Source organism: Colletes gigas, unplaced genomic scaffold, assembly GCF_013123115.1.
Source record: "Colletes gigas isolate AHSC1104 unplaced genomic scaffold, ASM1312311v1 Colletes_gigas_Sc00007, whole genome shotgun sequence".
Taxonomy (NCBI): Eukaryota; Metazoa; Arthropoda; class Insecta; order Hymenoptera; family Colletidae; genus Colletes; species Colletes gigas.
The window spans coordinates 545,584-573,549 of record NW_025106636.1 but is presented as its reverse complement, the minus strand read 5'-3'; the positions used below and the strand labels follow the sequence as shown (position 1 = coordinate 573,549).

Sequence of the window (27,966 nt, the reverse complement as noted above, 5' to 3'; positions counted from 1 at the left end):
CAAGTGTCGAGATCGAGAATCGTAGATTCGAAGCCTGCGCAGAACCGATTCCAAGAATTTTGGAGATTCCCGGAATTTCTCGTAACGCGAAACCCCTTTAATAAAAACTTAACCCAGACCTAACCCCTAAGAGCAAGACACAAGTGTCGAGATCGAGTATCGTAGATTCGAAGCCTGCGCAGAACCGATTCCAAGAATTTTTGGAGATTCCCGGGATTTCTCGTAACGTCGCGAAATAATTTTCGAAACTTCCTCGAGGCCTGATCGTACGCGATGGGTGTCGTCCGGATCTTATTCACCTTGAACAATCGTACTTTCGATTTCTGGCACTCGTGAACGACCGGACAAACAAACCTAACCCCCAAAAACACGTTTCGCGCGTCCCGTTCGAGTCCTCCGGGGCGGAGTGAAAACACACCGCTTATGAAATTATCTTCTCGATGGTCGGAGAAAATTGTTCGCATTGTCCCGGGACGAGTGCACCGTGGGGCGGAGGAGGAGGGGGGGAGAAGAACACACACACCTGGTGGTGGGCGAAACTTTTCGGACCGAGCGGAATGCACATCACGGAGTCGTCGACGTTCAGTCGAGCCTCGGCCTCTCACCGCGTAGTGTCTCGTCCTCATTTCTTCGAGATCTGTTTTACCCGTTTCCCTGCAGTGTGTTCTATCGCGGAATCGCGTCGAGGTATCGGGGAACGGAATCGTGTGAGAATCGGTGATAGCGATCGAACCTGTGATGCGACACGTCTCCGTTGATCGAGTGCTCGCGAGGACCACACGCGAACGAGTTTGATACGAGATCCTGCCCGTTTGTCAGCCAGCAAACATGGGGGACCGTTCGAGGGCGACGTGAGGCCGTGACATGAAAGAGAAACTTCGAAAATGTATGTGCTTGTTTACTTATTAATCTGCCCCGCGCGAACAGCCTTGGCTTTCGAGACGATCCTGCCGCTTATTTATCAGCATATGCGATCGGTATTCGATCTACGTCTCTCCCGACTACGATAACATCTCTTTTCAACGCGGATACGACCGATCGTCGTTTGCATTAATTATCTCTAACATTTAATTCTTAATCTTTAAATTATTTTTGACTTTTCCTTTGACATTAATTATCTTTGTGAATGTACGTGTACGTTCCTAACCCTCCTGATCCTAACCCAATCTTGGAAGCGAGCGTCGAGCGTGTCGAGCGTAACTTGACGCCGATCGTTATCGATACACTGAATTGCATCTCGCAGACTCCCCTCTTTACGTCTCTCATTGTCACTTGAATTCGTAGAAATGACCTGCCCACTTAAGGACTTGTATAAAATGGAGAGTTTATATTTAAATGCTGCGAATAAATGTATTGCACGAGAACCATTATTGGGAACGTTATCAGCGAAACCAGCGGTTAATTGTTCGAATTATATTCGAAACCACCGAATCGAACGAATAAAATTTGAATATTTAAATAAATATCGATCGACGTCAGACTCGAAGAGGAACAACAACAACAAGCTCTCCTACGCAGTGTCTTCTTGACATTGTTATGGTCAAGGTCGATCTCCTCGCGTACGATCGCCGTAGATCGTGATTGCGATAGGCATTATTACTTCCACGTTGGATACGATCGACGGTTGTGCAATTTATTTGGAAAACGTGTATCTATTGTTGCGAATCCGCGTACCGAGTCGTTAGATGTGTCTCGCCGGGAACGTTAAATGCAACCGGTGAAAGCGGCGTTTGCAATGAATTCTTAATCAGCTATATTAATATGTTGTAGGAGAGTCGAGCGTATGTTGCTCATTGACCTTCTAATTTAGAAACGGATTCATGAAATTGCATACGCGTGTCAAGTTACAACATTTCAATGGAATTGATTGAAACGATTAAAAAAGATTACGAACGCCATTTTCCAAATCTATTATTCAATAGTTTTTTTCCTCTTATTCTATTATTCTAGAGAAACATGGGGTTGCGATTGAAGTGTTGTACCGAGTAAAAAATCTTAAATAAGTTTGGTCGTTAACGATTGGACTATCTAGTATAGAAACTCTATTTCCTTGTACGCTTTTACCTCCTTTCTCAAACGATATTAATACAAAATAACAGGTATACATGGTGTTCGACCAACCATGGGAAAAATTTTAATGGAGGATTCCAGAGGCCAAAATAAGACGAAAATCAAGAATATCAATTTCTTGACTGAGGCTTCGTTAAAAAGTTATTGACGTTTAAAGTTCCGACCATTCTGAATTTTTTTTCTTGAAAATGCGCAAGATTTCGGGGGTATGTCTATTCACCAAAAATGATTGTAATTGACCCCTGCAACCGAAAATAATTTTTCCAAAACGATTTGAAATTTTCTTTTTTCGTCGAAAAGTTTCACACCTTCTCGAATTTTTTTCTCGAACCTGGTTACGATTTCGGGGGTATGTCTATTCACCAAAAATGATTGTAATTGCCCCCCGTAACCGAAAATAATTTTTCCAGAACGATTTGAAATTGTTGAATTTAATTGTTAATAACTTTTTAACGAAGCCTCCATCAACAAATTGGTATTCTTGACTTTCATCTTATTTTGGCCTCTAGAATCTCCCATTAAAATTTTTCCCATGAGTGAATTAGAATTAGTGAAACATTTATCCTGATCTTTATCCTGATCCGCTAGGCCTTTATCAACGTATGTATCTGTTGTGATAGTCGTCACTCCGATCACGATTAAAATTTCTATTTACAGTCGAATATAATTCGGATTCACGACACGCAACACCTTTAAATAGCGCTTTAATACGCCGCCGTTGTATGTTTAAGTTTTTCGACGTATTGGCCAACAGGAAGTATCGATGTTCGATCTCGAATGTTAAAAGCGAATTTGTATGATTCTAAATCGACAGAGTATTAATTTATGCACTATCCTCTTCCTGGGTTGATTGTACCACGTATCACAGCAATGGCTACAATGAATTCAAACGTCGAAATCCTAATCGCTTATCCCAGAAGTGATACTTTTTTTTCTAAATATTTAACTAATTTACGATTCCATGTACGAGTATTTGACGAATAAAATATTCCTTTCACGACCATAACGTCCGAGGATTTTTTTAAAATTCGATATTCAAGATGGTTGCCATACAGCGTTCGATATTTAAAAAATTATCGATAATTCGTACGTTAGATCTTAATATCTGTCGTTTATGAAAAGATGACGTCCGATCAAGATGGAATCCGTCGAGTGAAAAGACCTTCGCGTGCAAAATGCCAAAGATTCACGGTGTGTAGGAAGTTTGGCTTCTTCACGCTTCGGTGGTCTTAAGCGGCACGCGATTTCGCCGGTACGTTTAACGCGAACGCGAAAAATCATTCGATCTCGGGGAATTACCGCGGAATTGCTCGTTCGCGGAATAGCGGAATCGTTAATAAATTTTTGTACGCCTCGAGCCGCGTCTCCTCGACGTTGAAATTATTCCTAGCGCGGTGGTCGATGATTTAAAAAAAAAAAGAAGAAAGAGTACCGAAGATAATTTTCTCTTTGGTCTTGTCTAACAGATTGTTTCGTTGTATTTTAATATCTATTATAATACCGTTATATATCATGTGTCGCTTCCGTTATACTACTCACAAAAAAAAGAAAGAAAATGAACAAATGAAAAATTCAATGGTTCCTAACGGTCAAGGGAAATGATGTTACCGACAGTGAGAGCAACCCTGTCGATAATTCAGGAGATTCAAAAGGGAGTGATTTTACCGACGAAGAAAGCAGTCCACGTGACATTCCAAGATGTCTTCTGCCCTATGTGTATCTACTAGCAGCTTATTATTTATCAGAATAAATTAATCGATCGGTGAAAAATTCCTAATTCAATTCGTACAAGAGAAATATCTTTAACATGTCTAGCTGGGTATCTACGTGTTCACGTAGGTTGCAAACCATTGATTACTATTTTAGACTACTTCCGACGAGGTATCGTAGGTAATAAATAGTCTATTCCCTACTAATTGCCGGTAATGTGGAATTTTAAAAAGATCACATAACCTCGAACAAGAGCCGGCTGTACGCGTCAAAAATATGTAAATATCTTCGCGATTTGGTTAATTTGATGGAATCTAACTTGAATAATTGTTGACAACTTCAAATCTATTAAATTTTTTACATTCCTCTTACGTGTCTATTCAAATATAATTGCTGTTGCGAAATTCGTATGTCGAAAACAGCACAGGCTAATAAAATTACCAAAAATATCTCCAGAGTTTTTCAATTGATCTTACGGATAAGACTTGGAGAATTATTGCGTTACCTTGAATCTGTTTCGTAGGATATAACTGGTTTGTACACGAGGGTGGATCTATTACGAAACTAACGAAGCTTCGACTCGAGGCTGTCCCAAGAACACCTCGCTCGTTGAGGTTAACTAGGTTTCACCACCTCGCGTCCGAAGTTTGGCTTGACGGTTCTTATGAAATTCTAATTTTTAAAAGAAAGTTCTCGAACGGAATTTCGTTTCACGCGGAAGTATTACGCGTTCGTACGTGTAATCTTGAAACATCGGAAACAATCGATCGCGATGGTTGGTTCGCGCGAATATTTCCTACCCAATTACGTGTTAATTGATTCCGGAACGGTGACGCGAGTCGAGACGAACACAATGCACGATTCTACGCAGAATGTTTTTTTTCGAGTCGAAACAATTACTTTTGAATAAATTTTGAAATCACGAACCGTGTCACGAACCGCATACAAATTAGAAACGCAGTCTGCCGGTGAAATATAGAGGGAGCAAAAGTATATGGAACGGAAGAGCATCGAGTGTTGTTCTCGGGCGCCACCATTACGTAGCAGCGCCATCTGCAACAACTACTTTCGCATCAGCTGCATATACTCATCTGCATATTTCCCCCACCCGCGAGTACGCGACGTCTATAATGTTTCGTTATAATGGAAACCTGTTTGTTTCAGCGACGGGAATGTATTTTGGATATTTTTCTGCGTTGATCCTTTCCCCGAAATGCACACTCACGAGTTTGGAAAGAAATGTCTACGTCCAGGCCTACGAAGATCGACCTGTTCGCGAGAGTACGGCGATATCTCGATGATCCCGTGAACTAGAAAGTAATCAAACGGTCCAAGGGGGAAAAATCTAAACGCGCACGAAGCGAACCAGCACGCTACACGTTTCGCAATTATTCCAAGAGAAAATGTCAAAGACGGAAACACCTTTTAATGAACCAGCTTCGCGTTTTTCACTCGATCTTTCTCTACATATACAGGGTGTTCGGCCACCCCTGGGAAAAATTTTAACACGAGATTCTAGAGGCCAAAATAAGACGAAAATCAAGAATATCAATTTCTTGACTGAGGCTTCCATAAAAAGTTATTAATGATTAAATTAAAAAATTTCAAATCGTTCTAAAAAAATTATTTTCCGTTGCGGGGGTTAAGTATAATCATTTTTGGTCATTACACATACCCCCGAAATCCTACCCACTTTCGAGAAAAAAATTCCTTACCGAAAATCTAATTTGGCGCCAAAATTTTCCGACGAGAAAAAAAAGTTTCAAATCGTTCTGGAAAAATTATTTTCGGTTGCGGGGGTCGATTACAATCATTTTTGGTCATTATACATACCCCCGAAATCCTACCCACTTTCGAGAAAAAAATTCCTTACCGAAAATCTAATTTGGCGCCAAAATTTTCCGACGAGAAAAAAAAGTTTCAAATCGTTCTGGAAAAATTATTTTCGGTTGTGGGGATCGATAACAATCATTTTTGGTCATTACACATACCCCCGAAATCCTACCCACTTTGGAGAAAAAAATTCCTTACCGAAAATACTAATTAGGCGCCAAAATTCTTCTACATATGTATACCATCTTCGCTATTCCGATCTTAGCAAATACAATTTTACCAATCTCTGATCTGACTTCTTTTCAGTTGCATGATACATCCATTTATGGAAATGAACAATTAAGAACCAGCTACCATGCTGATGGATGGCGGGAAACAGTTTGAAGAAATCACAGTTGTACTTTTATAGAATTTATATACAAACACGTTACTCGTAAAGCTGTCGAAACCAGACTGAGCCCGAGATAGGTCGACCACGTGCATGGTACCTTTTCACGAAACCTAGATGGCAGAGTACGATGCCTATATCGTAGATGTCGCGATTGTCGCCACACCGGAATTTCCATGTTTCGATAATTTGTAACCCACCTACAAGGTAGCGATTTCCAACGGAAATCGAGGGAATTATTCTCGACCCATTTTCACCGTTCGCGAGTCGGAATTGCCTCATCGGCAAAGACCATTTTAAATCCAATTATCCGGGATAATTTTTTGCTCGCGGATCCGCAGAATATTTTACGGCCGATCGTAAACGACGATGGAAAAATCGGGTCGGTGTAGTAAAACTATTCGAACGGTCTCTACCCTGCTCGAAAGTACAACGAACGAAATTTCTCTGAGAACACACTGTTGCGTTCGATAGAAAAAAAAAAAGGGGGGGAAAAATGAAACGTCTCGATTATGCTATTATGAAACGAAACCGTTTATCGTCCGCTGTCTGTAGCGCGGTTTTCTCGTACCAGAAAGCACATTCTTGCTGCGCGTGCGCTCGAACCGCGACGGAGCTGTTCTTTTTCGCCTTTGTAAATTTCTAGCGGTCCCTAACGCGAATTAATTTGAACGGCTGCCGTGACTAATTATACAGGAAGTGCGAACCGAAACACGGAATATACGCGATACCGGAAGCATCGCGGTTTATACGTATACTGCGCCTCCGTTGTCCTTAACACTGTTTCCACTCCGGTTTTGCAAACAAAATTGAACGCTTATTAGTAAACAAACGGTTGTAAATCAATCAAACGCCTTTCTTTTTAATTCTGTTCGTAAAGAATAAAGAGACTTAAAAATTATATTTTTTATTAATAATTTCACATGGAATAATATTTTCTTTTAAACTATATGAAAATAATTTATTAGTCCATTCTATACCACCTTTTAATAAATAATAGTTAAGTCTTTTAATTTAACAATTTTTTCTACAGTGTTTTAATTTTCTATATTTTCTGTTTGAAATAGACTCGGTACCAGCGGAAACCAACCAGCATTTGTTGCGTTTTACACCACGCTGTACACCGACTTCCATTGTCGAACGGGATTAAAAGACTTGGCTACTATTTAATAAAAGATAATCAGAAATGGACTAGAAAAATATTTTTGTACAGTTTAAGGGTCCCTCTTCTTGTTCCTAAGAGTCTAGTACGATAGAACTTTAGATTCCTTGTAAACTAAAATTAAAAAGGACGCTTTAGCTTACTATTGTAAGAAGCCTAGTCTGTTTGAAACAATTGCTCCTTGGGGATAATGTAATTGAGAATAGATGGTCCCAGTGAACTTTTCTCAATATCGAATCGCCATTTTAGCTGCGTACGAGGAACGTTTTCTGGCACACGGAGCCATAGAATGGAGTTTGAATAATCGTTCTTGTAGTCTTTCGCGGCCCGAGCCGGTGAAATTTATTCCGCGGACCGCAAATTTCTGGCCGCGCATTGCGTAACCGGTGTGACATAGAAAGAGGAGAAAGGCGTGATTACGTTAACCGTAAATATAAATCGAAAGCATTTCCCCTGCGCGGTGGACAGCGGGATTAGGTCATCGGGATAACTCGACGAACAAAAATCACTTACGAAATCTTACTTTTTGGATGACTTAAAAAAGTTGGAGATTCCGTTGAAAAATAACGAAAAAATCTACCTGAAATAATTTCTTTCTCTATCTCTTTCTAAGCACTTATTGAACGACCCTAGTATGTCTTACTTTTGAACCCACAGAATCCTATTTCCTTAACACTTTAATGGCCGCACGTATCGCGTGAAGACCGTTGTGGCGTCGCCACCAGAGGGCTCGCGCTCTCACAAGCGCTCGACCAACCCCTCAGTTGCTATATATACTCGAACGACTTCTCAATATCCCAATCGTCTAAGGCAGGACCTGCTAGGAAGCTTTACTAATGAGTAAAGCACTAGCAGCCCCGGACAAAACGCGTCCCCTACTTTCCTTTTCTGTCCTCCTACGAATTTCCCGAGTTCCTAACCTGACCGCAGCGAAGCAGCGCCACGCCGTTGTCAACACACACTATTATTATAAGGAATTATAAATGCACCCTCGACAAACGTGATAAGTTGAATAATGTATGATGAAATGGTGACTGATACACGGTAGATCACGCACACGCCACACAGTGGCCGTCAAAATGTTTTAATGGCAGAATAGTTTATGAGCGAATGAATTGCATGTAATGCAAACCGTGTTAGCTAGGAAGAATCAATAAAATCCTGACGATCCTTCCTATCATCGGTTACAGGAGACAATTCGGTTACCAACGAAAATGACTTCACTCGACACAATTAGGCGACACGGGACTGTAAATTCGTTTCCTAACAATTCACACGTGTAGTGAATGGAGTTACGTGACACCAACGTGCCCGAATATTTTCAACGTTTGCTAGTTATTGTACGCCCCGAGCAGAAAGCGAGAGGAGACCGTGTTACTTTCCCGACGCTTGTTAAATCTATATAAACAAAAATTGCGGCTTTCTCTGTGATTCTTGCAATTTCAGACGCATTATACCAAACCGAATCTCAGATACTTTTATAGTATGTTCGTTTATCCGTCGTTGGTCTCGCGTCGCCATTACGCGCGTTGATCAATATTGATCGCATGAGTTTTCACCTGGGTAGTTAAAAGAGAAATGAACTCTAACTGCGAGACGTTAAGGGAAATGAATTGGAACTCGTTCATTTCTAAATAGCATCCAAATGTATAGACAAATATCGTTCGAGTAGGGAAATCCGATGAATTTTAGTTGGAGAAATCGGAGTTGCTCGAAGAAGAACGGTTTCCATGCTATTGACTCCGTCGATCACGCAATCTAATTTCGAACAATTACCGTTTGCGTAATCCATCGCACGATTAGGTACTTCTATCGAGAATATCGGGGGAAAAACTGATTTTAACTATTTAGAATAAAAAAATAAGACTTAAATATACAATAATTATAGAGGGTGTTCGGTTAACACTGAGAAAAATTTTAATGGTGGATTCTAGGGGCCAAAATAAGACGAAAATCAAGAATACCAATTTATTGATGGAGGCTTTGTTAAAAAGTTATTAACGTTTAAAGTTTCGACCATACTGAATTTTTTTCTCCAAAATGCGCAAGATTTCGGGGTTATGTTTATTCACCAAAAATGATTGTAATTTACCCCCCTACCTAAAAATAATTTTTTTAGAACGATTCCAAATTTTTTTTTTCGTCAAAAAATTTCACACCTCGAATTTTTTTCTCGAAAGTGGGTAGGATTTCGAGGGTATGTCTATTCACCAAAAATGATTATAATTTACCTCCTTAGCTAATAGTAATTTTTTTAGAACGATTTGAAATTTTTTTTTTCGCCGAAAAGTTTCACACCTTCTCGAATTTTTTTCTCGAAACTGGTTACGATTTCGAGGATATGTCTAATGACCAAAGATGATTGCAATTGACCCCCGCAACGGAAAATAATATTTTTAGAACGATTTGAAATTGTTGAATTTAATTGTTAATAACTTTTTAACGAAGCCTCGATCAACAAATTGTTATTCTTGATTTTCGTCTTATTGTGGCCTCTAGAATTCCCCGATTACAATTTTTCCCAGGGTTGGCCGAACACCCTGTACATATTCACAGCCGACACTTCGAAGCTTGTTTGTAAACAATTTTGTTTCGTCAAATATGGAAAATCAGAAGTTGCATTTACGCCATATTTTGCTTGCCCGTTACCAAAATGGTAAGAATGCTGTTTCAAGCGAGGATAAAATCAAAGAAAAACCGCTAGATTACACCTTTGGTGTTTACACGTGCCAACGCGATGCCGAGTTTCGTTACGTAAAATCCAGTTTAACGTTTTGTGGGGCAACGCGCGGCGGCCGGGGGTATCGCCTTTTCGAAAATGCTTTCATTACTGCCGGACAATTTATTCGCAAGAATGGAAGAAAGAGAAAGAAGCGTTTAAAACCGCTCGCGAGCGGCCGCTGGATGGGACGGGACGCCCGAAAACCGGTACCACTCCGCTCGCATTTCACCCTGGGCTTCTGGATATTAAATAATTATTATTTCGAAAGCGAGAGTGTAACTACGGCGCCAGCGTTGCCCCGTCGATGTTAGGCCGTGGTTAGTAACAAGAAACCATCAACAGTCCAGGCGAGATTAACGTGGTCCCTTCCAGGCTGTCGCAACGTTAGCCAAAAATAACATTTTCTGATTCTACGGATCGTCTGTGAAATTTAATTAAAATATTAGCAATCTCCACTGTTTAATATCGGATAATTATTATTTGCTACGCCGTATTACCTGGAATCAAACTCGAGTATTCGAGAACTTTTGTCATTCGAATGTCCTGTGTGATACAATTCGGATAACATTTTTATGAGTAATAACTAATGATTAGTGATCTATAAATTAGCTCATCTATGACGCAGGGGGATCTCTACGTAGACCATCACCAGTTAATAACGTCGTATGTTCAAGTATATCCATTATCGTAGGAATAGGAATCATCCGCGTCTTGGAAGTTACAAAAGTGTACATTTCATAGCTCGATGCTCTTCACGGTACAGGGTTTAACGATTCAAGGATGACTTGGTCAACATCTGGAATACAAAAGATCGAATTATTGCTGTTGCTAGCAAAAGAAACCGGACACAGTCGATGCATCCTATCCTATTCTATCTATTTACCAAGGCTATTTCTTTAAATGCATATGTTATAAAGCTCGAGTCGAACAAGAATTTGAAAGCGTCGAGTAACTCTCTGTATCTCTCATCGAGGACTTGCTACAATATGCATACAACATGGATACAAATTATTATACAATTTAGAGATTGAGACGATCCTCTGCAAAGCTCCTATTTCATCACTCTATTGATAAAAATGCAAATTTGCATAGCGATCCGCCAGAGTCACGTGTCTGTTATGGTTTCATTTTGGTGTTTTTGTAAACAATGAACAGAAACAACAGAATCGTGAAGTCTCTTGCATTCGATTCAAGTTACAAAGTTTGTGTCAAGAATTTGAAAGCGTCGAGCAACTCTCTGTGTCTCTAATGGAGGACTTGCTAGTTGATAATTGAAAGTTCTATCGCTGTTATTGGGAAACCCGTTGCGCTGTGATGTTTGGTAGTCGTTGATCGACGATTCGCGTGACACGTCCTGATCGTTTACTGTTTCAGAGCTACCGACATTGCTCATGCGTGTACCCGGTAACAAGGGAGGGGGCCGGGTACACGATCGCGGCCTAAATTCGACGTCCTTCCCTCCGGCAATGCTGTTCCACTTCCTGCACACGCCTCTCTCTTCCTTTAAATCGACTGGATCGTTTTTTTTTTTCCTTCGAACTTCCTCTCCCTTTGCCGGCTTTCCTCTTTCTTGTTTTCATCGGGCAGGAATGCGTCAGCGCGGGAAGAAAGTCGTCTAAACGGAACGCGGGGAAAGTAGACGCGCGGTGCAGGGTCGGGACGACTTGTTGTTGCTTTTACTCCGTGCACGAGGATCTTCCTGTTCTTAATAAATCCTCTAATTTCATCACCTTGCACAGCTTGTTCGGCCACACCTGGAAAAAATTTTAAGGGATGATTCTACAAGCCAAAATAAGACGAAAATCAAGAATACCAATTTGTTGATGGAGGCTCGATTAAAAAGTTATTAACAATTAAATTCAAACATTTCAAATTGTTTTAAAAAAATTATTTTTAGGTAGAGAGGTCAGTTACCATTATTTTTGGTGAATAGACAAACCCTCGAAATCCTAACCAGATTTGAGAAAAAAATTCGAGAAGGTGTGAAATATTTCGACAAAATTAAAAATTTCAAATCATTCTGGAAAAATTATTTTTAGCTAGGGAGATCAATTACAATCATTTTTGGTGAATAGACATACCCTCGAAATCCTAACCAGTTTCGAGAAAAAAATTCAACAAGTGCCAAAATTTTTCGACGAAAAAAAAAATTTCAAATCATTCTAAAAAAATTATTTTTAGCTAGGGAGGCAAATTACAATCATTTTTGGTGAATAGACATACCCTCAAAATCCTAACCGATTTCTAGAAAAAAATTCGAGAAGGTGTGAAATTTTTTGACGAAAAAAAAAATTTCAAATCGTTCTAAAAAAATTATTTTTAGGTAGAGAGGTCAATTACGATCATTTTTGGTGAATAGACATATCCTCGAAATCCTAACCAGTTTTGAGAAAAAAATTCAAGTGCCAAAATTTTTCGACGAAAAAAAAAATTTCAAATCGTTCTAAAAAAATTATTTTTAGGTAGAGAGGTCAATTACAATCATTTTTGGTCATTATACATATCCTCCAAATCCTAGGCACTTTCGAGAAAAAAATTCCTTACCGAAAATCTAATTTGGCGCCAAAATTTTTCGACGAAAAAAGAAAACTTTCAAATCGTTCTAAAAAAATTATTTTTAGGGAGGGAGGCAAATTACAATCATTTTTGGTGAATAGACATACCCTCGAATTCCTAATCAGTTTCGAGAAAAAAAATTCAATAAATGTCTAAATTTTTCGACGAAAAAATTTCAAACCGTTAAAATGCCTCCTTTCCTTGTCTGCCCTCCTGCGAATTTCTCGAGTTCCTAACCTCAACAAAGCAGCGCCACGAAATGTTTGTTTCCCGCCAACTATGACTATTTTTAGCTTTTCTTGTTACGTTGCAGGTTGAGGAGGAAGAAGCAAGGAGTTACTGAGGGCGAGGGGGCATCGATCCTGTTACTCGTCGCATTGACTCCTGTTATCTGTTCCGCCGGAATCCTAGACCCTTGGCAATGGGCGCGAAGCGATCGTATCGAGGTCAACATTCCTTGGTTGCCATGTAATTATCGCCGATAGTTATATTTCAAATAATAGCTAGAATAACAGAGCCTTGCTCCAACGAATAAAACAAATAAATAAAGATTGCAATACTCGAACGTTGGAATGAAATTACATAAAATCTATTGCACTTACGTTGCCTACTTATCCGGGATTGTTGAATTACAGCCATTTTGTTACGCGTTAACGAATATCCGAGTTACAAGTTATCGCCAAACGTCAAACTGAAGGTTCGAAGCAAGAAAGAAGGACTAAATTCGCTAAAAGAGCACTTAATCGCAATGTCAATGTACCTCGAAACCGGACGAATGTTTCATAATTTTTGTAATTTATGCTCGAGTGTGTTTTCATTGTTAGTCGAGAACGAGACGCGTTGCTACGACGAGCTAGGCTGTTTGAATATAACCAGGAGCTGGTACCACCTCATCCACAGACCACTGAACGTGTTCCCTCTACCGAGAGAAGTTATCAACACAAGGTTTATCTTGTACACGAAAGAAAATCCTACGGAAGTGAGTATATTTAAGTCCGGGTTACATCGTCAATCTACTGTCGAAAGACTGAGATTTATTTTTTTTTAAATATTTCTATCGATCGGTGGTGCAACATATTGATAGATGTCGCTTGATCTAATCATCGTCTATTACTTTTTAGTTTATTCGTTTCTGTTTCAGGGCCAGGTGCTAGTAGTCGCTAAGGATAAGTCTATCAAACGATCCTACTTTAATCCAAAAAGGAAAACGAAATTCATCATACATGGTTTTATAGATACTCCTCTTAGTAATTGGGTCAAGGTAAGCCCAATGATTCTTTAACGTTAATTTTACACTTGTTTAATTCACGATTGTTACAGCCAGGTAGATACTGTATTTTATTTAAAAACAACTGACTGCTTAAGGCCATTGCGAAATTAAGTAATAGTAGACACTAATGTTTCGACGAAAATGAATAGAAATAAATCGATATAAGTTAGTAAACTTGGAATGACACAACCCTTGTTTTGAACAGATTGAAGAACTGCATTGAATAGCATGATTGAAATTACGGGGAGATTACGATTTCCGTGGCCCCATGTTTAGCGGTTAAATTTGTGTTCTTGGGGTCATTTAAAAAAAAAAAAAAATGTATATGTCACGGGTATCGAATGGGCCTGGTACAGTCGGTAAAGTAGATTTTCTGTTTTTTTTTATAAACCTTGCAAATATCTCTGAAATTATCTGTCATACACTGGAGTAACGTTTGACGTAATCGAGAATAAAGACAGTGGCCATGAGCGGATCAGTTGGACCGTTCTCTGATCATAGACAAGCATTATTGCATACAAGTTCTACGTTAGCGAGAATCCATCTGTATTATTGTTGCCAAACCTAGTGTCGCGTAACGCGTAATTTACATAAAATGTACTACATATGTATACATGTATATCTAACTTAATATCTCAGTGGCTGTTCAAGACACACGCACAACCTAAGACTGGTAAATTTTTTCACAGAACAAGCGGCTCTCGTGAACAATTTAGTGTCGCCCAGTTAGATGAATCGCCCTGTACAATTAACAGTGAAGCTCAAAAATTGTCGAAGACCTTCTTTGTAAATAATATCTTGTGTGATCGGTATCTTTGTCAACATGGTCACCTGAATTTTCATTAATCGTAGGAGATGAGGAACGAGCTACTGAACCACGACGATTACAACGTCATCGTCGTCGACTGGGCCGGAGGTAGCCTCCCACTTTATACCCAGGCGACCGCCAACACCAGACTCGTAGGCCTCGAGATAGCCCATCTGATCAAGCACTTGCAGGTAAATGCTTTCTTTACTTTTACATTTTCTTCTTTTATAGTACCTTGTAACCGATCTACATATTACTCGAAACTAATTAATTTCAAACTCTCTCTCTCTCTTTCTCGTTCAACTGCAACGCCATCTACGGCAGAACGCTCAAGTTTGTCGAGAAATAGTACACTGCGTCGCCACCTACTGGCGAAGCAGCGAGATTAAAAAGAGAGGGCAATAGTGTGCAACAAAGAGAGAGAGAGATCACATTTCCGCCATTTTGATAAATCGAACCATTGTTCGATAATTTGTTAATTACTCTTTTTCTAGGATTAATTTATGAACATTATGGAGATTCAAGGACACCTTTTATAACCTCCACGTCCGTAATTCGGAAATCGGCACATTTTTTCGAATTATTTAACGTAACGTTAATAACTTTTTAACGAAGCCTCGATCAACAAATTGCTATTCTTGATTTTCGTCTTATTTTGGCCTCCAGAATCTCCCATTAAAATTTTCCCCAGGGGTAACCCAGACGATGTGAATCATTATTACAAAACACTATTAATTCAGTTCCTTGAGAATTGAATATGTCGCGTATCCGAACGGTTATTCGATCAATCGTAATGTATTAATAATTGCTAGCTAGTTCGACGAATTTCTGCCTAAAAAGGTGGTTGAGAAAAACAATAAAAATGATCGTCCCCCTATGAAACAGACAAATTATAGACTGGATCCGAACGATGTGCACTTAATCGGGCACAGTTTAGGGGCGCACACAGCCGGTTATGCCGGTGAAAAATTAAGTGGAAATATTGGCCGCATCACAGGTTTGGATCCTGCCGAGCCCTACTTCCAAGGAATGCCAAGTCATCTGAGACTCGATTACACAGATGCGAAGCTGGTCGATGTCATTCACACCGATGGTAAAAGCATCTTTTTCCTAGGTAAGAAGGCCATTCGTCGATGGAACAGCCTGAAAAATTACAAGTCTTCTTAAAAATAACCTGAATAAACAAATTTAATCACCGGTAGGTACGAGTACAAGATGAAGTGCACCATCTTCTTACATTGTTATTCTCCTTTCTAAAATAAATATGTCTACGAGAAATAGACATCCCTGTTCCACGTTTTGTAATTTCTTAGGCTGTTAAAGGGTTAAAGTTACTTACTGCAAACTAAGAGAAAAGAGGTTAGACAAATCTCAACGCACATCCAAACTAATTTAGTATACGATAAGGACTTCCAGGATACGGGATGAGCCAGCCGTGCGGTCATCTAGACTTCTATCCGAACAATGGCAAGGAACAGCCAGGGTGCACGGACTTGAGCGAGACGACACCATCCTTGCCTCTGACGCTGATCAGGGAGGGCCTGGAAGAAGCATCGAGGGTGTTAGTGGCCTGCAATCACGTGCGTGCCATTAAACTGTTCATCGAGAGCATAAACTCTAGGTGCCAGTACGTAGCGCACGAATGCTCCAGTTACGCCAGCTTTCTAAGAGGCGAGTGTTTCTCTTGCAAGAGCAACAACAGCCTCAGTTGCGGCGTAATGGGATATCATGCGGACAGTAGTCCAGCGCTGGTCAGACGTCAGGCAATGGGGCACGATGTCCTGTCGTTGCTGGGCTCGAAATTCTTTTTCTCCACTGGCAAAGACGACCCCTATTGCAGTGAGTAGCGACGATACGTTCTGTTCTTTCCTTTCTTACTCTTTCACCTGCAAAAATTATAACCAAAATTGTCGGACTGTTTCTCACTCGGGATATTAATCCATTATATACACCACTAACCACACAGAATAAGAACAGCTATATACGTATAATAATGCTAGAACGTAGAACTACCGCGTAGATGTGACTCGTCTCGCACGCAGTGATGGACTGTGGGACATTCGTGGGAATTTTGGGCATGCGCACTAGAATTTTCGTGGGATTCCTTTTTGCGCATGCGTTAGCTTTCTGCCATCAGAAAGAACGCGCGAAAATCGACACGCTGCGTTATACCTATTCTCTAACAAAAATATTATTCAAATATAATAAACAGTTAAGAGCAAAATTGAACCAACGATAATGTTTTTCTATAAAACGATTGGAATTTTACAAAAACCTATTGAAAACTGTCCAACAGTTTTTCGTTTCTTGGGATTCTTTGAATTTCCGCGAGTATCTTGCAATTATTTCATCGCCGTGAATCGCGACAAACTACTTTCACCGTTTTATCGTCGCAAAGGAAATTGCGATACGTCTCGACGTTAATTTAACACTGGCCTACATTCGTATCGATTAGAAATCTACAACGTCAATTTCGCCGCACGATTAATATCCACGCAATTTATCGACGACTGAAATAAAAATTGTAACCGGATAAAACGTTATTTGTCGTTATCTGTGATGCCAGTCTCTCAACAATATCAACGATTACTTGCTATTTTATGTCTTTTATTTCAATTCTTTCAATTTCAGGGAGACATTATCGAATTACTATCAACCTTGCGCGACCACCGACTGCGGAAAGCTGGGTTCAAGGTTTCATGAAGGTCACTCTTCGCGCCGAAAATGGTATAATGCGCGACGTCGATCTCACCCCGAGGTAACTTTTCTTCCCACTTTATACGATAGTCTGAATAGTTTTAAACTCTTCGATTTTCATAGAAATAATAATATAAATCTTTCTACGTAATGTAATAAACTTTTATAAAGAAAATCGTGTACTCAATTTATTTAACAATTAATTAATAGTAGCGTACTCGGTAAAAATTTGATTGTCACTGTTTCAGTGATTTAGAAATGAATATTGTGGGTTCTTTTACCAAGTATTAAAAATAAATTATTAAAAAAAAAAAAAATAAGAAACACGATTCATATTCCACAATTTCCCATATTCTAAGCACCACGATTTCATTTTTTAAATAACGTTGCGTGGCTGGTTGCAAAGCGACCATAAACGCGCGTCTGCAGTAAGCTGTACTTTCGAAAACAAATTTTATCGTTTCTTTCGCTCGTAACTTGCAGCGGTTACATGAAATTGGAACACGGATCGACGGTGCGAATGGTCGTCGCGCATCCAACCGGGGCGACCGGAGAAATTGGAAAAATTAGACGAGTCGAACTTTCATGGATGTACGACATGGACGTCCTGCAGCCGCGATCGCTGTGCTTTTTTTGGTGCAACGATCGGCTTTACGTGAACAGCGTCACCGTCGATGTTATGGAGCTTCCAGGCAGAGGGTAAGCCCCTAGGTTGAACGCAATTCTTTCTACAAAATTGTCAAATCATGCTACAATTAATACAGTTCTTTAAATGTGATTCTTTGTATATGAATAATAATGATAAAAATTGACTGTTACTAAAAATACGTCCTTAATGAAGAATCCATGTGGCTACGTACAACCTTCCAATGTCGAAAAGTTCAGTCCAGTTGCACGAGACATCTCTGTACACCTAAAAAGTTTCAAACACAATATTAATCAATTTCTATCACTCACCATTCTAAATAACATTAATGGTTTACAAACTAATCCTGTTACATATATTACAGATATGAAAGTGGCATAAGTTCATTTATGTTCGAATTGAGATTGAAGGGTTTGCGTTGGATTAAATTTAAAAACATGGAGAACAGATGACATAGTAGAGTAATGTTTCTGAGTTTCTAAGTGTATCAAATTTATCATCCCAATTAGCATAATTAATATTGTTTAGGAAATAATATATTTTTGATGGCTGTGATTGGACTTACGCCACTTTCAAAATAAATGGCTCATATATTGCTTCTGTTGCATGTGTATCTGTGCGAATAAGTTAGTATGATTACGTTTACCTGTGTTATTTTGTACGTGCAGGAAAAGAGAGGCAGATTTCACCAGTAAACTTTGTTCGGCGAGCAGACAAGAGTACGCAGAGATTGCTAGTGGATCCACAGCATCGTTCATCGATAATTGCTAACGCAGCGCCTTGAATTTACTAAACAGTGGTATTGATTATTAGCTCAAGGTATTTTAATGCTGTTCCTGTAGAAAGTATGATAATTAAACGCTTGTAGCAGGATAACGAACATTGTATAGAGTTTATCCAGACAAATTTAACACGTATCTATTTACAAATCTATGCTCGTTTCAAAGAGCGTGCTTCTGGTAAAAGTTCGTTTGGAAAAATATTTGCCTTCGATTATAATCATATAATATAGATACAGAGTGTTCGGCTATTAATGATCATCGTTTTAGATGGCGATTCTACGGACCAAAATGAGACCGAATCTGCGTTTGAGACTTTTTTTAGTTTGAGACCTGCTAGGTATTGTAATCAATAGTATTGCAAAAGAGAAAAACTGTCGAGAGTATCTTTTGTACGAAAAAATACGTTGTAAAACCTTCTGTATGTACATGTAGTTATCACAAAATTATGAAAAATGTAATGTTTCGAGTAATTATATCCAAATGCCATAGAAATCTTTCCGTACAAAAATGAAAAAGAAAGATAGTAATCTTTTCCAGAATCTCGCTATTTTGAAAGACTATTCGAACATGTTCCCGAGAAACGCAACGTTATCTTAGATCGAAGAAAGTGTGATGTGTGGAATAGGCGTGTATCTGCAGCAGTATTAATATGATCGATTACTTTTGTACATCTTGTATATAAAATTGGGTATATGTAACTAAGGTAATGCTAGAGTAGTGTAAAAAAGCAAGTGTTTTGCGAGCGATTATCAACGGTTACTGGCAAAAAATTGCTATACTAATTTCTGTATGTTATTTACACGAAAACAATGCCTGTTGCGGCACAATTGCGACAATAGTTTGTGATATTTTTTTTTTCTTCTTGTATAATTTAAATATTATATTTAATACATAATTTACTGGTAACGTTCGATTTGAAATTGTACAAAACAAGAATAAAACAACGGCTGTATACAAACATCAATACCTTGTACCGCGTATTTTTAAACGCGTCTTAAATATCGAAAATAATTTTTTATAAACGTTTCGAATGTAAAAATATAAATCGGTCGGTGCCATACGCAAACGACACGACGTCGCATGTTGCTGGTCGGAATTTTTAACGGTGTACGGTTCTTATAGAGAAAAAAAATAGTATGATAATCTTTTCTTTTTTACGAGAATAAACGTTTAAATGCTGCGGGGAAAGAAACACACTTGTACAGCTTGCTAATTTTTTGCAATGTTTACTCCTCGATAAACGTTGTACACGTCGATTCGTCGCTTATACAAAAAGATCATCGCGGAGTGCAGCTATACACGGTAACACATGATTCTTATCTTACACGAGATTCAACAATAATCGAGTAAAAAAGCCGTCCGCGTTTGGTCAACGCGGTAACAAAGATTGGTAAAATACAGAGTGTTCGAGAATTATGGCGCACAACGAAACATTTAAATTTCTCACACCTAATAGAAATCGAACAATTCTTCCATCATTTTGCGATCTAAGAATGTTTTTTTTTTTTTTTTTTTTTGAATGAGACAGGATAATACTTAATTTCGGGCACGAAGACAAGGGATCTATAGATCGAACGTCGCGCCTGGATAAAGCGGAAAACAGCTATTATAAGATTTATACAACTATACAGAAAAATAGTGCAGATAAAAAGTAACTATTTTAACACTTTTCTACATCCACGTAATTCGCGAAAATGGTCTATTTGCTTAAATTTCTTCTTCGAACATTCGAGATGAAAATACCCATATACGCTACTTGTGTCTTGTACAACGAAAATTGTTATTCGTTTAAGTAATGTAGTCGCGTCTTTTAACTTGTATATATATGTATATATATTATTACAAATATTTCCTGTTGAAACGTGTAAATAAAAGTTAAAATCCTTAAAAAATAACGATTGAATTCTTAGTCTTTTATCAAACAGACACATAACGCACGAGGGAACAAAAATAATAGTGACGGACTTGAAAATTTATTTCTATTCTCTTTCTATCCTTTACCCAGCTGATACTGGCCCGATATCAAAAGTGACGCGTTCCTTCAACAGATTTATTTAAAAAGAAAAATCTGTTACTTAAATTTTGTCATGTTTACATTTAAAGTAGCGTTTTATTATTAACTATTATAAGAAAGAAATACTTTCATTGTATAACATTTGGATCAGGATTGAAAGGGGTCCGAACGAAGTACTTTTTACAATCATTTTCATCGAAGGGGCACCACACTCCGATGGTTTAATATTATTCTAATAAACATATGAAGTAGAAGGAGGAAGGGGTGGGAGGGAAACCTCACGATGTGACACAGTCAGTCTTCAAAATCTCAGATCTCCGAATCGAAATTGTTTGCACGTTGAAAAAGGAAGCCTCTTGCAAAATGAAAAAGTGCTTTTCGATTTCCATCTGTTCCATAATTTTGGAACGCTCTGTACGTAATACGATATATAGTGATATACATAATATAATCTAATAATCTCTATCTGTATAACATATAATTTGCATATAAATAATAAATAGAAAACGAGGAGCGGGGGGCTGATGATTAGCTTGGTAAGACTTTAGCAGTAAATTGCCATTACGAACATTCATAGGACTATTGGGGGGGAGAGAGAGAGAGAAGGGGGGCTGGTGATAATGACCAAACAAAGTGAAGAATAATAGAGAACAGTGAAAGAACTAACAATAATAATTGTGAATATACAACTGATTCATTTGGCATAGTAGTCTAGAGCGTCTTTCTAGCGCAATAAAATAGGTCAGTGAAGATCATCGACCCAAGCAGTTTCTAACGACTCGATAAGAGTACGAACAAAAGCCATTTCTTTTCGTGCATTTTCCAAGATCACGCGGGGATCCTGAGAGGTGCACCGCAATATATTCGGCGCCATCACCATTGCTAAATTGTTTGCGTCCATTTTAGTGCGTGCAACCACTTCTGGTCTCGCGAATATCTGAAATGTAACGTTCCTTTACGTTGCAACAGGGGAACAGGGAGGGTGGGGACAACGCGACTGAAAATATTTACCTGCAGAAACCGTATCAGGTGACACAGAACTCGACGGTTCAGATCAGGTAGTCGGTCCACAAGCGCGGCGACATTAGCCGCGGAAACTTCGACGTCGTCGTGTCTCATAGATACGCACTCCGTGTAAAATGAATCAGGTATCAGGGGTTCGTAGAGCTCTCGAACCCATAGTTTCAACAAAGAAGCAGGCGCGTGTGCATCTTGAGAAGCTGCCGAAATTGTACCATCCTCGAACCTATCTAAACACGCTTTCAAAGCGCTCACTTCATCCGCGTCCGCGGATACCCTGAAGATACCTTCGGTTAGGATACCGCCGCACGCCAACACCTGACGCGTCAACGTGGTCTGTATCCATGGTAACTCTCGGTTAGGAAATCTGTCTCTTTGCAGAGCCATTACTTCCGCAAGCGTTGCTCCGAACATGGACGCTCGGAAAATTTGAATCTATAACAAACGAAAGTGAAATAGATCAACGTTTATTTCATCGTTAGAAAAAGAAAAAAATAATAAGAACATACTCTCGCTTGATCGATATCTTCTATAGTAGCCTTGCGAGGTTGTCGTTTGCCGTGTGCCCCGATTCGTTGCAAACGTCGACAGGCAACGGTCGCGTAATGACTGACTTGCACGTGAATCGGCCACTTGGCCACTTCCGAGAATTGGAAATTGGGATCACGGTGTCTGTTCATGTATCCCTCGAGGTAAGGCTCGAACGTGGCGCTGGGTGGCACGAAGGCCAGGCACACGGCCATCAGCTCCCAACCTCTGCGCAGACTTTCTTTCCGCGGATTCTCCGTGGTCTGTCTGCAGATCTGCACGTACAATTCATCGCGCAACGGTGGCTTTGAAAATGCAGTATTTACAATGTCCATGGCCACGCTGTCCAACGTCATTCCCAGGTTGGCCTTACGGTCGCCCATGTACACTTGCACCAACCTGAACAGATTACAAGCCTCGCGCTTCAGTAATTTCTCACCGTCCACCACCACGAGCATAGGTTGCGGTATAGGATCCTTCGACCAGCTGAGAATGTCCCGTACGCTGAACTTTTTCCGAAACAGCAGTCTCAGACCCTTCGGTCGGCCGCAGTTCAAATTCAGATTGTCTTGTGCGTATTTCTCGATGTCGCCGCCGCCCGCGCTATCGTTCCGCCTTGCCTCGTCGATGTCGGTGTTGTCGACCCCGATACCGATACCGATACCGATGGCGGGAACAAAACCAATAGTGGACACTGGAATTGTCGTTTGTCTCGTGGTCGTCACGCTGTCCCGCGGCTCCGTCTGCGCGACGATACTAGGCGGCGACGGGGGTCGTACTTGCGGCCTCGTCAGTGTGTCAGCAGTATTGTAATAAGTCGCTAAGCCCGCGGTATCGTAAGTACCCAAATCTACAATAACAATTACAGATATATTTACATACACCAATGCACACACACACACAAATATATGTATATTAATATTTTGTATGTGTATCGATCACAAAGCGAACTTCTCTACGAATAACAACGATTAACCTGCATAGTGATCTTCGAGGTATTCTTGGCTAGAAGAATCACCTTGGTTGCTCGCTGCCTCGTCGTCCGCGAACTGATCGTCGGAATCGTCGTCGGCTCTACCGCCGATACCCTCGCCTCTACCGCCTTCTTCGTCCAAGGAATCATCACCTTCTTCCGTCAACAAAGGATCTCCGAACTTGTAACAACCTAGAAAATTCAACGACTTATCAACAGCGTAAGATACTGTACACTTTGGTAAAACAACCAACCAGCAACTTCTTCGTACGGTTGTCTTTCGTGAAAATCGACAAATGATCGTGTACCTGAGAGTTTTGCTTGTTGAAGAATATAATGTTGAAGTGGCAACAAGTGATCGGGGTCGGATAACAGATTTCCGTAAAACGGCGACGGAGGCGGACTCGGATTACCATTACTCTTTTTCTTTTTCCCGTCGTCCCCTTCCGTAAGACCTTCCGTTTCTTCCCCCACCGCACTGTTGCTACTACTGTTACTGCTATTGCTACTGCTAGTATTACTGCTAAGTCTTTGTCTAGGTTGCTCGTGACTTTGACTTATTAAATAACGCTCGTGCATGGAATCGTCGTCTCTGTCTCTCCTTCTTGATTGCTGCTGATGCAGATGCATATGCTGCAACTTTTGTTGCTGCTTTTGCTGCTGCACGAAACTGTAACTGCGAGCCAATGGTTGTGGTCCGCCTTGAAAAAGAAATATATTTGTACATATAGAACAGACCCCGATGCTACAGACTGATAATTTAAGATCAACGAAATTTGCTTACAATCCAAGGAATTATTACACGCCGTGTTTCTTCTATACTCTTTTTCTGTGTCGCGTTCGCGTTCCCTCTCCCTTTCTGCAACCTCGATGCTCCTTTGTTTCGACGCGTTGCTCAAGATACCAGTACCCCTTAAAAGGCTCTTAGACGGTTCGTTTCTTTCCGTCAACATTCCGCCGTACATATCTCTAACGTTCGCCTCCGAAAGGGACACCGAGCATCCATGATGCCTTCTTCCTATACTACCAGTATTATCTTGTTTATTCATATTACGCGGATGCATGGAACTTGGATAAAAGGCTGATGTGTTTGTTTTGTCCAAACTATTTACTCTTTCTCTGTGATGAATCTCTCTCTCTCTATCTCTATGATAACGGTTACTACTTTCCACCAGGGAGCCATACTTTTCACCCTGCGATTTATAACTATGACTCAATTGAACATCTGGCGGACGGTATGGAGGCATTTCTTGCCTGAATATCCTAGACTCCATCAACGAATCACGATATGGCGAAGTGCTTGGCTCAGGACCGTACGAACCTCTACTGCTTTCTCTACCTACAAAATTACAGATAGAAATAAGGTTATTTTTCTCTTCCAGTTTTATCCATTCCGTTTTCTAATCGCGTACAAGTAACGTGGAACTTAAAAGATTACGAAATTTAACTCACATTCTTACCATTTTTATTCTTTTCCAAATCTAAATTCCCTGCTCTACCCTCGCGCTGCGAATCAACGAACGTCTTCTTCTTAAAAAGAGGTGTACTGGTTGAAAGTGATAAACCTAATGGCGGTGGCTCGCCCAATGGCACTGACTTCTGATTCTTTACGCTCTCCAGAGTTCCACTTTTGTGTCTAGCCTCTAACGTGCCGCTGTGCTGTCTGGGCGACGATTGTGCATGATTTGTCGGCGTTTGAGCAGCGGAACGTTGGTGGTGACGGTGCGGGGAATCCAACAATCGATACCCGGTCGATTCCAACGACGTTCGACTGTGAGACACGGAACTGTCGCTGGAACGTCCAGAGTCCTGAGAATGATTATGTTGACGACGCACTGTGGGCACTTCATGATGCCTATGATGCCTATTATTGTGATGATGATGATGATGATGATGACGCCTTGAAGACGGAGACGGCGAAGGAGGAGATGTTTGAAGGTCTATGCCAACACCGGATGTTCGTGTTTTATTTACACTACCACTTTGCTACAAGGAAAAACACATTACAGCGTCTCTAACCTATCACACGATATCTCTGGAACAGGGAACTTACCAACGAAGAAGACAAATTAGAACTTTCTTGGTGACTAAACCGTGTTGATCGACTAACGGAAGGCGTTTGTGTCTGGGTTGATACAGATTCTTTCTTTCTTGGCTCGGTCGGTTTCTGAATATTGATTCCACTGCTGCTCGCTGGCTCAGTATTCTGTTTTAATGTCTACCACACGTTTTCAATTAGCTTTTGCGCATAACAAGATACAATAATTTTTTTTTTATATCAATTTGTGACGGTGTAATGTTAAAAGCAAAAATAGTACATGCATAAATATTAGATATTGAAATCCCTCTGTCACGATTGCTTGGAATACAAATTCATGGTATTATTACGGATAAAGTATTTATCTGTGCTAAAAACTAAGTAAGAAATATCATATTATTATTGTGTTTTTGCAGCTTCTCTAAATATTATAATTTTACGAGATTATCAAGAACGTTATATGGTATGATATAAACCACAGTTTTTTCTCTTAGTTACAAACATCTATTTATAGCTGAAAGGAGAACAGCTGGCTTGCACACTTGTATCTCCACAGAGTGGCTACATCAATGTATACAAATCATTATATGTACATAAATAGTCCACAAAGTTGACACGTCTGATAAACCAAACGCTATGCCCATTAAACAAACATACACCCAGGACTCCTTTTACGCAATACTTTTTAATATGATTTGCTTGCAATATAAAATTACTATTAACATCATCGACCCTCCGAATAAAATATTTATTATCAAAGATGAATCACTCACTTGAAGCTTTGCTAAAGGTATGATATCACAATCGCTTGGACGGTGCCACACAGTTTGTTGGGAGGTTGCATTATAATAATAAAAGCGTGAAGTATTTTGATCAAATAATTCCCACCACTGATTGTTATCTGTTTTTTTCCTGTAATTAAAAGCACAGCAGTGAACTGTACACCGAAATATATAGCATCTGGCAAATCGTTAAGATTACCATAAAAGAAAGAATTCGTAATTAAACTTTATAAAATGTAGGCTGCTTGGGTCATTTATATTCGAAGCATGCATCGAGATAGAAATCGTACGGTTTGTAAATAGTTCCAAAGCTACAAAAGGAAAACCTTGTACAAAGATAACTTTCGCTTAGATTTTAAAATACATCGTGATCCTGAACAATTAATTGTTCTACTTGTCGAAATCGTTTATTTTATAATATCGTTGTCTCTAAACTAATTGAAATTAAGCTGCAAGAAAAATGTTATCTCGACGATAAATGTACTATCGGCTTGTCTAAAAATTTTTGAAAATATTTGCTTTTACATAGGATGTAATATCTATATCTTACACTGGTACACCAGGTGGAGGATCCCATACACATTCTCCAGTCGTAAGATTGGCATACATGTGCTCTCTGGTTCGTGGTTCTATAATTTCCACCCATTCCATTCTACTGTAATTATAAAAAATTTATTAATATTTTATTCAATATTTTACAATTATATATTGTTAATATTTATAGAAATTTTTATTACTCATTGCCAATCCGATCAAAACAATTTAACATTGTCGCGAGATTACAGGGTTTCTATAACCAAAAATTTATTTAAAAAATGTTTTAATTATCGATTTAATAAAACGTCATCGTGTTTAAAACTGATAAAGCGTCATACAGAAACGTTAAATCATTAATACACATAGGGTAAATATGAGATAAATTAGTTACTATAATTAAAAATTCTAAATATAGTATAACAAAGTAGAAAAAGTGTAGGCAACAAAAACGCGTTTAATAAATAATTAAAACGAATATCGAATAAACGAGAGTTTACGATCAAAGAGAATATATTCGTTAAAATTTCAAAATTTTTTAATGAAAACAAGGCAGGTTCGTTTCAAGTTATAAATAATTAATCAATAGCATTCTGCCAAATCTGTAGCAAAGCGAAGCATGACCAACGATGATTTATCGGAAGTTTCTTTCCGTGGAAAGTGACTACTGAATAGAGAAAAGCATCAGGGAAAACCGAAACGATGTAAAAAAATACATAAAATCGAGCCAAGTTTCGTTGTATAATAAAAGGGTGTTCACCCCCACCTCCATAACCATAAATTGACAGAAATGCTGGCCGCAATACGCGCAACTGTCTGATGTCATGCTATCCATTTAATTGACTGAAATTGGTAGCAGAAATTCGTTTAAACATACACGGTTTGTGTGTCGGGAGGAAGAAAAAAAATGAAAGCACCGAGAGGGACAGAGAAAGGGGAGAAAACACAAGTTCGATAACGCGTACGAGGTGTAAAAACGTGTAAGAATCGCGATAGACAAGACCCACCCAGTCGATACGGCGAATATTAAATGCACAAATGCACGATTAGGAGTTCTACGAACACGACGAAACTCTCTCTCCAAGAAAACTGGGACGGGTCGCTGAGAAAAAAATTCACTATCGATCTGCGAAACATAGCCACTATACCCTGTCTATATTTCCATTTCCCTAGAAATAGAAAATTATCTCCTTACCCGTCGGATGCCATCTCGGAGAATCGGTCGCCGAGCTTAAGCGGCACAAAACATCGCACGTCACTTCAAAAACACTTTGTGACACTTCGTGAGCACGACAGTGACACTTGGATGTCGCAACGTCCCATTTCCATGAGCACGAGCGACGCACAGACCCTTCATGACAGTCTACCGGCGGCCATCTTTTTTTCTTCTGTTCATTTTATCGTTCTGCCACTATACGAACGAAAACTTACTT

General features: G+C 39.5%; 2 protein-coding genes and 1 long non-coding RNA gene across 11 annotated transcripts; 1 reads left to right on the top strand and 2 right to left on the bottom strand.

Annotated features, from left to right (window-relative positions):
- The first annotated feature begins 600 nt into the window (after nucleotides 1-600).
- On the top strand, nucleotides 601-21,376 carry LOC122396519 (pancreatic triacylglycerol lipase-like). Of its 4 annotated transcripts, none has more exons than XM_043395019.1 (10): nucleotides 601-886; nucleotides 12,755-12,909; nucleotides 13,266-13,420; nucleotides 13,583-13,702; nucleotides 14,564-14,710; nucleotides 15,405-15,633; nucleotides 15,936-16,358; nucleotides 17,151-17,277; nucleotides 17,700-17,915; nucleotides 18,531-21,376. In XM_043395019.1, coding segments are annotated over exons 1-10 (1,677 nt in total). In that variant the 5' UTR covers nucleotides 601-884; the 3' UTR covers nucleotides 18,634-21,376. The 4 variants fall into 4 exon arrangements, with proteins under 4 accessions (XP_043250954.1, XP_043250952.1, XP_043250956.1 ...); XM_043395017.1 differs by having other exon boundaries at nucleotides 15,927-16,358; XM_043395021.1 differs by lacking the exons at nucleotides 601-886; nucleotides 12,755-12,909; nucleotides 13,266-13,420; nucleotides 13,583-13,702 and adding exons at nucleotides 13,759-14,239; nucleotides 14,401-14,497 and having other exon boundaries at nucleotides 15,927-16,358.
- Nucleotides 9,672-10,875, bottom strand: LOC122396521. Its single transcript, XR_006259050.1, has 3 exons — nucleotides 10,769-10,875; nucleotides 10,383-10,681; nucleotides 9,672-10,306 (listed from the first exon to the last, which is right to left on the bottom strand). It is a non-coding gene; the product is annotated as an uncharacterized LOC122396521 (long non-coding RNA).
- Nucleotide 21,377: 1 nt separating the features above from the next.
- Nucleotides 21,378-27,942, bottom strand: LOC122396517. 6 transcript variants are annotated; one of them, XM_043395011.1, is made up of 12 exons: nucleotides 27,729-27,942; nucleotides 26,737-26,789; nucleotides 26,550-26,654; nucleotides 25,991-26,129; nucleotides 25,233-25,397; nucleotides 24,640-25,165; nucleotides 23,964-24,518; nucleotides 23,488-23,880; nucleotides 23,183-23,371; nucleotides 22,188-23,056; nucleotides 21,670-22,113; nucleotides 21,378-21,595 (listed from the first exon to the last, which is right to left on the bottom strand). In XM_043395011.1, exons 2-12 carry the CDS (start codon nucleotides 26,766-26,768, stop codon nucleotides 21,401-21,403), a joined length of 3,612 nt encoding a protein of 1,203 aa, XP_043250946.1. In that variant the 5' UTR covers nucleotides 26,769-26,789; nucleotides 27,729-27,942; the 3' UTR covers nucleotides 21,378-21,400. The 6 variants fall into 6 exon arrangements, with proteins under 6 accessions (XP_043250946.1, XP_043250951.1, XP_043250947.1 ...); XM_043395016.1 differs by having other exon boundaries at nucleotides 23,225-23,371; nucleotides 27,729-27,861; XM_043395012.1 differs by lacking the exon at nucleotides 26,737-26,789 and having other exon boundaries at nucleotides 27,729-27,928.
- Nucleotides 27,943-27,966: the final 24 nt, after the last annotated feature.